Below are 14866 nucleotides of genomic sequence, written 5' to 3' on the forward strand. Positions count from 1 at the left end.
ACATAGCTTTATATATAGGCAATAAGATAACTCCTGCTTGTGAAGAGACTGTAATTTTGAAATGACAAGCCCGTTATTTCAAAATAACGGGCGTGGTCGTGTGGACGCTCACCTTGTTATTTTGAAATAAGGGGAGTTTTTTCAAAGTAACTCCCCAGTGCAGACATGCTCAAAGTGTCTGTGTATTAACTGACGTCCCAAGGAGACCAACAGAAAGAGGGAATGGAAGGAGAAGAGGGAAAGAGCTGGAAGAATAACTCACCTCTGACACAGCCTAAGACCAGAGCTGCCAAGAACCCTCTGCATGACCATGACGTGCAGCAACCAGATGAGACTGACCTTGTCTGGCCAGCATGTGTATTCTGCTTTCTAGGTAATCGTTACTAAATAGAGAGTCAGGACGTGACTGTGTGTGTGGCAGCCTGACAGCCCTGCCTTGCCAATCAATGGTGATGTTTGCCTTAGAGTGCGGCTCTCTAAAAAGCAAAACCCAGGCCTGTCTCAAGTCTGGTACACGTAAGCACGCAGTTAAGGTCGAGGGAGAAGCTGAGAGAGGCAGGAATGTTTTGAATAGCAATGCAGATTAAGCATGGTACGCGAGACCACGTCAAGAACACACGACAATCAACCTTGCGCTGGTACTTCTGTTTCTGATAAGCACAAATTACAGATGCTGCCATGAAACTGTCAACTACGCCCATAGTTTAGGCAACATCCCAAGTACCAGGATGTACCCCACATAGGGCATTGGGCATCTTACACAAAACATAATCAACGGTAAATATTATTAGAACGACCAAGTCTCGCTTTGCTATAAAATGGGCTTAGTAAGAAGACTCAATGGGAGGCTGTGACTTAGTGGGGGGAGCTGTCTGCTCTAGAACCCGGTGTGGTATGGGGGTGCCTTGCTGGTTGCTGGGCTTGGGCAGTGGGTGACCTCCACTGGTGGCTATTTGTAGCACGGCCCAACAGGACAGCGGATGGGTCACTAGGCCAGGGGCTCACAACCTGTCCGACCAGTCGCCTCCCATGGAGAGAAAAAAAGGGAGAAAGGCGGAGACCAACCCCTGTCGAAGAGGGCAGGGCTGAAAGAGAGTCAGTTTCCTGTCTGGAATCATGGAGGAAGCAGCCTAAGCATCGGCTGGGATTTAGGGGCCCGGTCTCCCCCATCTCAAGGGGGGCTGAGGCATCCTAGGCCTGCCCTGTAACTAGATTACATCTGTGCTGTGCTGTATCCTGGAGAAGCAATAAACTCCCCCCATTCTACTGGCTGGCGGAGTCTGTCCGTGCCACTACAGGGGTGCAGGAGTCGGGGGAACCCCGATGCGTCGTCACAGAGGGAGTGAGCAGGGTTGTTACGTCCTGCTCGATGCAACTAGAAGTAAACACGTTCCGACACGTGGGAGTCAAAGGAACCACGATCTCCTGCCTGGGACTGTAGATAGCATCCGGGTGAAGTGTAAGTGAACTAGGCTTTATTGTATTCTAGTAGATCTGCTATTCGTTGCTTTCGCATTGCTTTGCGCTGTGTTCATTGCTTTCGAATTTATCGTAGTTAACGTTTCCATTGTATAGTCATTGTTTTTAAGGCTTGTGAAACTTAAACAACAACGTTAACTGCTTAAAGCTTGTAATAAATAAGAAAGTGGTTAAGTTTCCATGGAGCGCGCTGGTTTCTCTTGGATCTAAAATAAATCGAATCACACGACACTGAGTAAGACTGGTAAAAGGTCCTGCAAACACCCTGAGCCTTAGGAATTGGACATGGGGGGTATTTAAATGAATAGGGTCACATGTGACCCTTAGGAATGGGTAAAGCTGGGTGCCCCTTATCATACGGGAGTGATAGAGAATTTTGTGCAGGCAACAGGATGCTGCTTCAGTTTCCCCCTTTGTCTTGTGGGATCTGACGGGGATGCTCCCTGATCACTGAGCTATGGACAATAGGGATGGGGTCTCCCTCAGTCCTGCTGCAATGCCACCAGCGTCGGTGTGCGTCCCTTGTGCCTGCTGGCATTTTATGTCGTGCTCACGGCAGCGCCATGGTGTAGAGACAAGGGGCAAGTCTCAGCGCACGTGGCTGACGGGGGTTGGGAGCTGGGTGTTGGGCAGTCTGAGGAAGGCTAGTGAGAGACAGTCCAGGTGAATACTTGCTCATTTCCCCCTGCCTTGGTGCAAAAAAACCCAGAAAGGGCTCCCTTCCCGGCCCAAGCGGAAGTGTGAAATTTCTGCCGTAGTATGTCAGAGACCCACCTGTGAGCCCTTCTCAGGTCCAAGAGAAGACAGGCTCAGATGGGGTCACACATCCGAGAGGACAGGGCTGCCCAGGAGGTAGCTACGTCTCTGTCTGTGGCCGGCTTTGTAAGTTATGCCCATTACTTCACATTCCAGGCAGGGGCAGAGCTGGCCAGCCAGAGGGTCTGGGACGAACCCAGCAGCGGCTCAGTGAAGTAACCCTTGCTCTGAGTCCCTTGCACAATCTAAGCGCAGTCAGCGGTGCAGGCTGTCTCCTGGGGGTCAGCCCTGCACAGCCACCCCCGCATCGCTGGATAACAAGGGCCACGAGGTGTTCGCTAAGGAGAACAAAGTGAGGAACTGCCAACAATGGTCCCCTTTCCGGAGCACCTGAAACGTGCAAATTATCAGTCCTCATGGGACCACACGACAGTTCGGCATCTCCGCGTGGCCCTTGCCAGCACCGGATGGGTGACAGACAGCACGGGACCGCTTGTCCCTACAGGGCGGTGCTGTCACCTGCTCCAGGGGCCACCCTCCCCTTCGTGCAGCGTGGGCGCCTGTGTAAGGAAGATCTGGGGTGCTTCCAGGCCCCCAACTGTGACGGGGCAAGTGTAACGGCAGAGCACTGCCCACAGCAGGGACGGGAACGTTTCAACTCCCTGCAAACGACTGAGACTATTTTGGTGAGTAACTATAGCTTGGAGCATGTGGCATTAGACACTCAATAGCGCGTAGTGCTATGGGGTTACATAAGAGCATCAGCTTCTCCTTTGCTATTCACACACTCTAGTCACACACGACACTCTACGGCTCATCTGCTAAGAGGCATTCCTGTTCGAGAAGGTGACATGGATTGCCATTGTGATAGTAAGAAGATAATTACCTTTGTGCTTTAGATGCAGGTCTCCAGCTGAGCAGAGAACATTAAGAAGATGCTTTCTAATTAGGAGGCAGAGATCTTATTATCTGCACAACTTATCACAACACCACACAGAACAACCTTTCCCCATCAGTCCATTCTACAAATAATGACTAATATTTTGGTGTGTGCATGCTGTCAGGTGACTACAGACTTCTCTTTTAACCGCAAACCAGTTCAAGGGAAATGCATAAGATATTCCCGGGGGCGAGATATGTCCCACACTTTCGAGTACAGTAGCAACTGCATTGGGAAGTTTTCTTTCTGACAGTTTTGGTCAAAATGAGGCTGTTTTCTTTGAGTTATGTGGCCCCGTCTGTGAGTTTACGATGTTTCCACGGAAACTTTACGCATCAGGTGATACAGATAAGCAACATCACTTCCAGCATCTACAAACACCCCGCTGAGGTGCGACTAGCACGACTGCAACACAATGTTTCTAGCGGATGGGTTTACCCCTTAGTGCCCCGCATGGGTCCAGGCAGGCAGACTAGTGGCAAGTGTGTTACCGAGAGCTGGGGACGGTGTAATGTTGCAGGTGCCCCTCCTCCACCAGAGCTGAGTTTGCCACAGACCAGATCCTGACCCTGCCTGCATCTGCTGTACCCCCTTGCCAAGTCACCGTTAAGCCACCTCCTCTGTTGAGCCACTTTTCTTCCTTTTTAAATGCTTTTAACATGGACTAAGCCAAAACGTACAGCTAGTGTGGGCTGCAAGAGAACTGCTGAGCATGCTCAGTGTGTCCAGGCATGCTCAGTGCTTAGAAAACAGCAGGAGGTAGCACAATCTCTCAAGTAGGAGCTTTTGGCATTACACCGGCAGGGGATGCAAGAAGAAAAGAGCCAACGTGACTCTTGCATCCCAAGGAGAGTTTTGCAGGGAACTTTTCCTCTGCCCGGTAACCTGAGCCCGGGTGACACGGAGCCAGAGGGCCAAGAGGCTGGGAGCCGCATCCCAGTAGGGTCAGTCGCTGGAGGGAGGCTGCACTGAATGGCCAAGCGCAGCCAAAGGGACGGGCCCGGTGGAGCGCTCCGGGTTCTCCAAGGCCTGGGTGCAGGCCCCTGGCTCCCCTTACCTGCCATTAGCGCGGTGTGCATGCGGCTGCTGTTGTTGAGGTCCCGCACGTACTGGTTCTGCAGGCAGTAGTCCCTCAGCTCCTTCGTGTTGCTCAGACACTGTAGGATGGAGTTCATGAAACACTGCAGGGGAGGCAAAAGGGAGACCATGGCCACCGGAGACAGGACAGTCCCCGCCGTGGGGGAGGAGCGCCGGTGCCTGGAGTGCCAGGAAAGACCACGGCCGCCTGGCGTTTCAGGCCACTGGAAGGCATTGGAGAGAGGGATCGTCTGGCCGGATCTGTCCTAGAGCGGGGGGCATGCAGCCTTCTCCAGGTGGCTTCTCACACTCAGCCAAAGAGGGGGCCAGACCTATCTCCGCCAGACCTGGCTGCCGCCCTCCGCCAGGCAGTCTGTACCAGGTGTGCCGTAGTGGGGGTACCTTGCTGGTTGCTAGGCTTGGGCTGTGGGTGACCCCCACTGGCTGCTGTCTGTCCCACACACACAGTAGCTGATGGGACAGGGAGGTGCCTGTTCGACCAGTTACCCCCCAGGGAGAGGAACAAAGGAAGGTGGGATGCCGCCCTTGGCTGGGGGCAGGGCGGGAAAGGACGGTCTTTAGTTTCTGTCTTGGAAGCAGGGGAGAAGGAGCTAGGGAGGGGGCTGGGATTGTAGGGCCCAGCCACCCCCCATCTCAAGAGGGGCACTGAGGCTTCCTAGCCCCAGTTCCTGTAACCAGATTACATCTGTGCTATATCTTGGAGAAGCAATAAACTCCCTCTGTTCTAGTCTGTTTGTGCCACTACGGGGGTGCAGGAGGCGGGGGACCCCGACGCGCCACCACACCAGGCATACCAGGGAGCTGGGGAGGGAGCTTATGGTGGGAGAAAGAATAAAATCAGCATCATCTGGAATGGCCGTGGGGCCAACAAAGCCCTTCCCCTCCCTGCCTCCAGACAGAGAACCCATCCGCGGGTGCCTTTCCCCGGGTCCTGGGTGGATGTGCAGCGACTGTGGCCTGCACTTCCCAGCCACGGAAAGGTGGTGTGGAGCAGGGTCATCCTGTGTGAGAGGTGCCCCTGGTAACATCTCTCAGGGAGCAGGGAGGGGGGCTACAGGAGGAGGCGCGTCCGTGCACAGGGAAAGAATGCGTTGACAAGCTGCACAGGGAGACCCCCGCAAGGTGGAGAGGGAGCATCTATGGCCCTGAGCAGATCCTCAGTGACCACAGGGCTCTGGCAGTCAGGGCGAAGGACTTGGAGGTGCAGGCCAGGTTCTCGTTAGCCCCCCGTCACGGAGGGGACGGGGCTGGGACAGATACGTCCTGGGGATGAGCGCACGGCTGCATGGATAGTGTCCCCAGGGCGGCTCCCCAGACCGCTGGATGCTGTTCTGAGAAGGACTGCTGAGCAGAGATGGGGCTACCCAACCAGGAGGGGAGGAGTATCTTCCCAGGCGGTCGGGCTAACCAAGCGAGGCAGGCTTTATAGTAGTTTCGACGGGGGCAGGAGGCAAAAGCCCGCAGGTTAACCCTAAAACACAGAGACCCGGGCAAAGGGTCAGACTCACGGAAGAACACAGGCAATCAAAGCAGGGACAAAGGAGAGACCAGAGGGACTGCAGAGCATCTTAGCTGACTGCCTGTAAGAAGTGTGGAGACATGAATGGGAGGAACTGGAAATACTAGTGGAATAATCACATTGGTGACAATCGACAGCCTAGCGAATAGGGAGGAAAATTTGTGATTGGAATGTTGATAGAGAAGGGTACAGCTTGTCCAGGAAGGGAAAAACGAGAAGTGTTGCCTTGCATGCCAGAGATATCTACACCTGCACTGAGACTGACTTAGAAGGGGGAGGACGACCTGTTGAAAGTCTCTGGGTAAGGATAAAAGGGGTAAAAAACCGAGGGCGATGTCATGGCAGCTGTCTCCTACACACCACCTCATCAGGAAGACGAAGTGGGCGATGCTTTAAAAAAAAAACCCTAACGGGAACAGGGAACTTCAACAGCTAGCCAGCTATTGCTGGGAAAATAACCCAGCTTACGCAATGAGCTTTGGGGATGTATTGGAGGTAATTCCTTACTGCAGAAAGTGGAGACAGTGATGAGGGGAGTGGCTGTTCTAGATTTGATTTTGGCAAATAAGGAGAAGCTGGTTGAGAAATTGCAGGTGGAAAAGAGTGTGGGTGAATGATCATGAAATGATAGAGGTCACGATTCTAAGGAATAGCAGGAGGGAAAGCAGCAGAATAAAGACAATGGATTTCAGGAATGCAGCCGTCAGCAAACTCAGAGAACTGGTAAGTAAGATCCCACGAGAAGCAAATCTAAGGGGAAAGAGTTCAAGAGAACTGGCAGGTTTTTTTTGTTTGTCTGTTTGTTTTTAAGGACACATTATTAGGGGCATAAGAACAGACCATCCCCATGTGTGGGAAAGAGAGAAATTATGGGAAGAGACCATACTGGTTTACCTGGGATATTTTCAATGACCAGAAACACAAAAAGAGTCATACAGAAAGTGCAAACGAGGTCCAATTATGAAGGATTCATATATATTAAAAACCCCTACAAGCACACAGGGAGGAAATTAGAAAGCCAAGGTGCAAAACGAGCTTAAACTAGATAGCAACATAAAAGGTAACGAGAAACCATTTTGCACATTCATTACAACTGTGGTCCACAGACCCTCTCGGGACACACAGACTGGGTGCTTTTGCGCAAAAACTTGCCAGCTGTCTACACTGGCCGCTTGAATTTGCGCAAGAACACTGACTTTGTAATGTACAAAACCAGTGCTTCTTGCGCAAATACTCTGACGCTCCCGCTCAGGGATAAGCCCCCTTGCACAAGATACTTGCACAAGAGGGCCAGTGTACACAGGCACCTTCATTTTTTGCGCAAGAAAGCCCGTCTAGACGCAGCCACTATGTCTAAGATTTCCAAAGGGGTCTGCATCTCTATTCAAAACATTTTAAGGATCTGCCATTGAAAAAAAGATTGACCACTGCTTTACAAGCAAACGGAAGGCTAAGAACAGGGTAGACCTATTACTCACTGAGCAGGGAAGGACAATAAGAGAAAATGAAGCTATAGTTGAGGGATGCTCTGACCACAGGCGATGGGGGGACACTGCTGCTCCAAGCCACAGAGCTCGCTGCCGGTGGGGGGCAGAAGTTCCCTCTAATTTTTTCCATCAGTGTGCAGAATAAATTTTGTTCTGTGCACCCAGGCATGTGTACCTGTGCACCACCAACAGAAATACTTGCGCCTGGCTCTGGACTCTCTGCTAATCAGCTGGGCGGCATTTGAATCTCTCCTGGGTGGCCACTCAAGAGTTCAGCTACAGGGAACATTGGTGGGGGTGCCCTGGAGCTCTGAGATGGGGCCCCTGCAGGTGCCCTGATGCTATGGGCATTGGAGGACCACAGAGCCCATCAGCTATGTGTGCTGGACTCTTCTCCCTACCCATTTTGCCATGGATAGTCTTGGTAAAAGTCAGGGACAGTGGCAGGCTCTGAGAATTTTTGTTTATTGCTCATGACCTGCCCATGACTTTAACTAAAAATATCCGTGACAGAGTCTCAGCCTTAGTTATCAATGACTCATAGTAAAGCTGGAAGGGCATATTGAGTGGAGTCCTGCAGGGATCAGTCCTGGGTCCAGTTTTATTCCGTAGCTTCGTAACTGACTTGGAAAATGGCAGCGCGACAGTTCCTCTAGAGTTTGCAGTGGATACCACGTTGGGAGAGATCCCAAGTGCTTTGGAGGGATGGGTTAGAATTCAGAAAAGATGCTGACAGACTAGAGAAATAAATCTGAAATAAACAGGATGAAATTCAATAGAGACAAATGCAAAGCTACTCCACGTAGGAAGGAACGATCAATTGCACAGATAAAAATAACCGCCTGGGTAGAAGTAGTGCAGAAAGGGATCTGGGGATTAGAGTGGACAGGGCTGGCGTTAGGCCGATTCACCTGATTCCCCCGAATTGGGCCCTGTGCCTAAGAGGGCCCCGCACCCTGAAGCCGGAAGCGTGCTGGGTGCGCTGCGGGAGGGGGCGTCGGCCCCTGAGGAGGAGTGTGGTGGTTCCCTGCACCACAGGAGGGGTGAGTCGGGCGCAGGGGTTCCCTGCACTGCGGGAGGGGCAGTCGGCCCTGGGGTTTAGCGGGAAGGCGGGACTCTGCCCTGTAGCTGGGGATTTAAAGGGGCTGTGACTTTTTTTCTGTGCTTTTTTTTTTTTTTTGCTCAACAAAATATCCTGGTTGCCGGGGCCCTGTTGAAACTGTTCGAACTGGGCCCCACACTTCCTAAAGCCGGCCCTGAGAGTGGATCACAAACTAAATATGAGTCCACAAAGCAAGACAGAGAGGAAGACACATCGTTCTGGGGATATATAAGCAGGAGTTTTATAAGCAAGACGTGGGAAATAATTCTTCCCCTCTCCTCAGGATTGATAAGGCCTCAGCTGGAGTATTGCGTGCAGTTCTGGGTACCACGTTTCAGGAAAGATGTGGACAAACTGGAGAAAGACCAGAAGAGAGCAACAAAAATGAGTGAAAGTCTAGACAAGTTGACCTCACAAGAAAGATCGCAAAAACTGAGTTTGTTTAGAGTGGAGAAGACAGAGGAGAGAGATGATAACCAGAACATAAAAAGTTGTTGTAAAGAGGAAGGGGATAAATTATTCTCCTTATCCACAGAGGACAGGACAAGAAGCAATGGGCTTACATTGCTGCAAGGGAGATTTAGTTAAGATGTTGGGAAAAGGGCTTGGACAGGGTGGTTAAGCCCCGGAACGAGGAACTAGGGAGGTTGTGGAATCTCCATCACTGGAGGTTTTGAAGAGCAGATTAGACAGACCTGGGAGGTGTGCGGGGGACTGGATTAGACAACCTAGCCAGGTCCCTTCCAGTTCTACAGCTGGCCATGCGGGGGGCTGGCTGCACTCCTGACAGAGGCAGTGGGGACAAACAGCCGCTCCGGTCTGATAGCGGCAGGGTGGTCAGGGATTGGTGGAGGCAGTTCCCCGGGAAAGGTGGCCACGTGCCAACATCTGCCTGCACCTGTCGGCAGTCTCAGCAGAGGGCCCTGGTACCTCAGAGCATCAGCGGAGCAAGCCACAGACTCCTGGCCTGACCTCAGCAGGATGTGGGAAGGGAGGGTGCCCACCCGCCGGGGGTCAGCGCTGCTCCTATTCCTGGAGAACGTACAGAGAGCTCCCTCTGTGCAGGACAAGGATGAACGAATTCTGCAGCTGGGGGCGGGGACGGGGCTGTGGCCCTGTGTGACAAAGCGGGGATTTTATTCCCCTCGTTATGTGGCATGTGATTTCTGTAGTGACCCTGCGGGTGTGCCTCAGTTTCCCTGGGCACTGCCCCAGTACCTAGATGGGGATGGGAATTTGGGTGTGGCAGTCTCCCGCCCATACACAATGACCCATCCCCTTTGTGACCCCAATCTGGGAGGGGGTGCAACAAGGTGACACCTTTTGCCCTGGGAAGCAGAACAAAAGCTGAAGGAGGGGCCTGGCTGGGGGGCTGGAAGAGGAGCTGGGTGGGAGTCAGTCTTGGGAGGTAGGGGAGGGCCAGCGCCCTGGCCCTGGGTCCCCCTCTCCCGAAGATCGATGGAGCTGGCTGCTTCTGGTTTCTGTGCTGACAAGTCTGTTCTACGCGGTGTCCCTGTCGACTTAATAACCTTCTGTTCTACCTGCGTCTGAGAGTCACTTTGGATGGCGGGGGGGTGCAGTGCCCGGGGACTCCCCCACACTTCGGTGCCACCCTGTCACCACCTCTACAGCCAATTAAAGGGGGCTGAGAGCCAGACACACCCAGTGCCACAGCTGGGCAAGCCCTGTGGGGTGGCTTTATTGAGGCCCCCAGCTCTCATTCAGGATGCCAACTCCTGGGAGCAGCTGATGCAGCGGAGAGGAAGGGCGGGTTTCCCTTGGGGGGGGGGGGACGCCTCCCCAGCAAGGAGAAGGTAAAGCAGTGAGAGCAAGCCCCCGGCTCCTTAGCCCCTGGGGGTGGTGGCAGGGCATCAGGGGGATGTTAGCTGTTGGGTGGCTTCTGGGGATCCCAGGGCTCTGAGCCCCGGGGGGCAGGTCTGCTGGGGATCCCCAAGCTCTCAGCGTGTGGGTGGGGAATTGCCGGCTGATGCTGGGGGTTCCTCTTTCTCTGGGTGAGCGGCACGGAAGCGAGGGGTGGGGCCGCTGGCTGCTGCCGGAAGCGGTTGCGGTGGGCGAGGCAGGCGGAGGGGCCGCTCGCAGGCCCAGGAAGGGAGTTCCTCGCGCGAGCTACCGTCTTTCCTGAGAAGGAACTGAGAAAGCCCTCTGCAGAGACGGTGCCTGAGTCAGGGCAGCGGGAGGGCCGGGTGCCCGTCTCTTGGGCAATGCATGTCGGGGAAGGGCGTGGGTGGGTGTCGGTGACGGGGTGCTGGAGCCTGACAAACCAGTCGAGCGGACGAGGCTGCCTGGTGGTGCAGCAGGGGCCATGCCGCCAGGCTGGGCACGAGGGGAGCCCAGCAGAGAGGTGCTGCGGGGGTAGGGACTCACCGTGTTTCCAAGGTTACGGAGGCCGGTCAGACCCTGCACCGTCTTGGAGTTCTGCAAAGAGACAGCACAGGGGGCAGGTCAATGGCAGGGCCTGCTCAGTCTCAGGCGAGCCGCCTAGAACCCCGGCAGACACAGCCACGCGGAGCAGTGACCGGAGAGCTGGGGGGGACAGGCCCGCCTTGCCCCTCTGTAACCCCTTCCGCCATGCTGAGCACCCAGGAGGAAACCAACAGGCAGCTGCTCATTAAACCCTGCACCTCCACAGCCCCCCCGATGGCACAGGACGGTGTCACTATGTCCATGTGACAGGTGGGGAAACTGAGGCACCGGGCAGGGGAGTCACCCAGCCAAGGCCACATGGTGAGTCAGTGGCAGAGCTGGGAAGGAGACCCAGGAATCCTGACTTCTTGCTCTTCGCTCAGGGTGCACCTCCTCTTTGAAACAATACTTCAAAGAGCGCCGCTGGCTGAGTTGGGGGAGCATCCCCTTCATCTACTTCCACTCTCAGGAGGGGACTTTAGCCCTCGTGGCAGCGTGACCTGTGCCCTTCCGCCCAGTGGCGATTAAGGGTCCAGGTGCTGGAGCACCCCCGATGACAGGAGCCTGGCTGAGGGAGCAGTGTCCCTGCCCCCCAGAGAATGGTGAATGTACAGGGTAACAGCCTACTACTGCTACCTCCGAGTGGAGTTATTCCTTCAGCTTGAGGGGCAGAGGCCTGTGCGTTTGGGCCTACGTTCACACCCAGCCAACAGGCGGGGGGTGGGGGAGAGGGGGCCGCAAGGGGCCATTACATGAACAGCTGAGGATGTTAAAAGCAGAGACCCCCCAAGAGAAACACTCCAGCCAGCAGTGCGGGGAGAGGCAGAAGCCATGGAAGATGGGGCTTCCCCCTCCCCTTGAAAGCACTGACGGTGCCACCGTCCCCCCCCCTCCCATGCACGTTCAGACTGTTGTGGCTATTGCAGGCAGAGACGGGCCAGACCCCCCCTCCCCCGATTGCCACCCCAGACTTAGCAGGTTCCGATTAAATGGGACCCGACTCAGAGGAGCTGAGCTCTGAGCACCCAGAGCCTGCCCCTCCCCTGGGAGAGAGAAGCAAGCTGCCCTGCCCTGCCCCCAGCATGGTGCTGCCTTGGCCGGGGGCGTGGGCCGGCTGGCGGGGTGGGGGAGGGACGTCGGGCATTCACCTTGGAGCTCATTAATTCAGGATTCCTCAGACCTTGCTCCAAGGGCACAATCCGGAGATTCCTCCAGGCACAAGGCGGCCCAGCCTTGGCTCGGCCCTGGGCTCAAAGTCCCAGGCAGCCTTTCCTCTGCTGCCTTTCATCTCCTGCCCGTCCCCTCCCACCCCCCGCGCACCAGGCGCTCCCCAGGAGCAGAGCTCTGTCAGCTAAGGCAGCCCCCCCACCTGGCCCCTGGGTTTCCAATTGAGCCGGGCCTTGCAGGCTGGGCACGGGACCATGCTGCAGCCTAAAGAGATCTCCCGGCTGGTGAGGAAGGATGGCCTAGTGGTTAAAGACTCTAATTCCCAGCCTCAAAAGTTCTGGTGTGACCTTGGGCAGGTCCCTGGGGGGGGGGGGGGTGTGCACTGCACAGGCGAGCGAGCCCCCAGCCCGGGCGTGTCCACACTGCGGTGGGGAGCGAGAGAATTTAAATGGGATTCCTTGGTCCTGACCCAGCTGGGAACCCCAGTGAGCGCAGGGGGACTGAGAGGAGCCGCAGGGGAGGGACTTAAATACCAACCCGCCTGTGCTATCGCCTTTCTGACTGGTTAAGAGCTCTGTCACTCTATAAGACCCAATGGGGGCTTGCCCCTGTTCCAGCCAGAGAGTGGAAAGTACAGCGTGTGAGGAGAGGGGGCGTCCCAGCCTTCTGGCCCAGCAGAGAATGACACAGGAGACTAATTCACTGGGTCTGCAAGAAGCATTGCGGGGGGGGGGGGGGGGGGGGCAGCCATGCCCAAGGGGCCCTGGGCGGGGGGACTCCCACTGCCTCTACTGAACTAGGAAGTGAAAGACGCTTTCTGTCACTTTCACTCACCCAGCCAAACTTTCTCTTCCCAGGGCCCCCAGCTCAGGTGCCTGGAAGAGCCCCTTACTCGGCACGGGCAAGGGTCAGGCAACCAGAACTTTGGAACTCCCGTTTCGTGGCTAAAGTACACTTACGGAATTGCCACCCAGCCCGGTACAGCATGGCAGCCGGAAGTGCCATTCTTCCTGCCAGCCAGAGGGGCAGCGCTGCGAGCTTCCTCGCAGCAGTGCCCTGACACAACCAGCCAAAATAGTGATGCTGTGAGCTTCCTCACAGCAGTGCCTGGACTTTGCCAGACAGTGACCCTCTGGCTCTATCAGCTAGGAAAAGGCAACACGAGCCAGGTAGGTCTCCACTGGCCTGGACTCCCTTCCAGAAATGCCTCCTCATCCCTGGCTAGAACAGCCGGGGCAGGGAGAAGTGACGGACTCCTTCAGCAGGGCACATTGCACCTGAGAGCGCACCTGGCTGTGCTATCAGGAAGAAGAGAACAGGAGCAGGCAGAGCAACAGGCGGGGAGCATGCAACCGGGCCGGGACCAGAAGCCAGCCCCATGGAAGCAGAGAACTGCGGGGTCAAATGGGTGGGGGGGACAGACACAAGGAAAGCAAAGGACTTGCCCAAGGACAGAGAGTCAGCGCCAAACTGGGGACAGACCCCAGGAGTCCGCTCTAGGCTCCAGACACCACTCCTTGCGGGAGCAGAGCCTAGCATCCCCTGCCTGCGCTCTCACCACTAGCCCAGCCTGCCCCAGGGGTGCAAGGTGTCAGACCTGCCCTCCCCACATCGGAAGGCCGGGCTGTGGCAGGGGAGCTCTCCAGACGCCAGCCAGTGGGGATGCAGCGCACAGGGGGTTAAGGAAGCGACCCCCCCCCCATATGAGGCTTCATGACGTGACTGCCCCGTCCTAGCAGTGAGAGGAAGGGGAGAGGGGAGGTGCTGTGCCAGCAGCTCCAAAATAGCAGCGGCTGGTGTGTGTGTGGGAGGCCCCAGCAACAGCCCAAAATAACCCAGCTACAATTACACATGCTGCTTGGTGACAGCGCGGGCGTCACAGGCTGAGTCCCCATGGAGAGCGGGGCCAGGTCGCCCTCACAGGCTGCCCATGCCCGGGCCCTGCCTCCTGCCTCACCGGCCCTGTCCTGCTTCCAACCAGGACAACTGGGCAGGTGACGGCAGACCCTGATCTGATCTGAGAACAGCAGGAGCCTCCGGAGAGGAGCCCCCCCACCTGGGCTCCGGGAGCTGGGCCTGGCTGCCCCACAGAAGCGCCATCCCTGCCAACTAGGAGGCTCTAGTGATGTGAACTTCCCCCACAGCAGTGCCCCGATGGTCAGTGATGGGCGGCTTAGCCCAGACCCCTGGGGAGGAGGAGAATTCCCACGTCTGCGCTCACCCCCTCCCCCACGCTGTGGATCAGGCCGGCTGGCTGACACGTCTCTCCCACCTTGGTGAGTGAGCCAAAGGGGGGTTCACACAGCCCCATGATAAAGGGGGAGACTCTTGAGGGGCTGCCGTTCACGGAAGCGCTGACGGGAGCTTCTTGCTACTTCAGACCGGAAAGCGGATACAGCGTCACAGCTGAGCTAACTTGCCCCCAGTCAGCTGCAGGCGAGGGGCCTTTCGGACACCCGTACGCAGCCTCCTGGCCACGCCGCACAGCTAGCCTGCGAACGCTGCGAGCTTCCCCACCGCGGTGCCCTGACACAGTGGGCACCGGGCACCTCGTGCCGGGCCCACGAAGCAGTGACTGATCTGGCAGCTGGGTATGGAAAAACTGACAAGCGGCCTCCAGGATGATGGTACAGGAGAGCAGAGTGGGAGGGGCAGCGGGGGGTGTGTGTGTGTGCGTGAGCGAGCCAGGCATGCTGGTCGCCCCAGGTCATTGTAACACTGCAGGAATTCGGCTGCCTCTGTGCCCTTCTCAAAGGGGACTAATGCAATGGCAGGGATAAGGGCTCTCCCATCTTGCAGTAACCAGGGCCATGTAGGTGGAGGGGCTAGGCCCGTCAGACATCTGCCCTGGGAAGGAATCAGGAGATGGCAGTCCGGGGGGAGCCTGGATGGAG

The 14866-nt window shown here is 56.1% G+C and overlaps 1 protein-coding gene across 2 annotated transcripts in view; it reads right to left on the minus strand.

The window, feature by feature from the left end:
• Positions 1-14866, minus strand: part of USP2 (ubiquitin specific peptidase 2) — a 58415-nt gene that overhangs the window by 13016 nt on the left and 30533 nt on the right. For both annotated transcript variants that reach the window (XM_075909508.2, XM_075909514.2), the window contains 2 exons: positions 10767-10817; positions 4233-4356 (listed from right to left, as the gene is read on the minus strand). In XM_075909508.2, the coding sequence (XP_075765623.1) occupies positions 4233-4356; positions 10767-10817 (175 nt within the window). The remainder of the gene's footprint in view (positions 1-4232; positions 4357-10766; positions 10818-14866) is intronic.

This window comes from Pelodiscus sinensis, chromosome 25 (assembly GCF_052426305.1).
Source record: "Pelodiscus sinensis isolate ZL-2025 chromosome 25, ASM5242630v1, whole genome shotgun sequence".
Classification (NCBI taxonomy): domain Eukaryota; kingdom Metazoa; phylum Chordata; order Testudines; family Trionychidae; genus Pelodiscus; species Pelodiscus sinensis.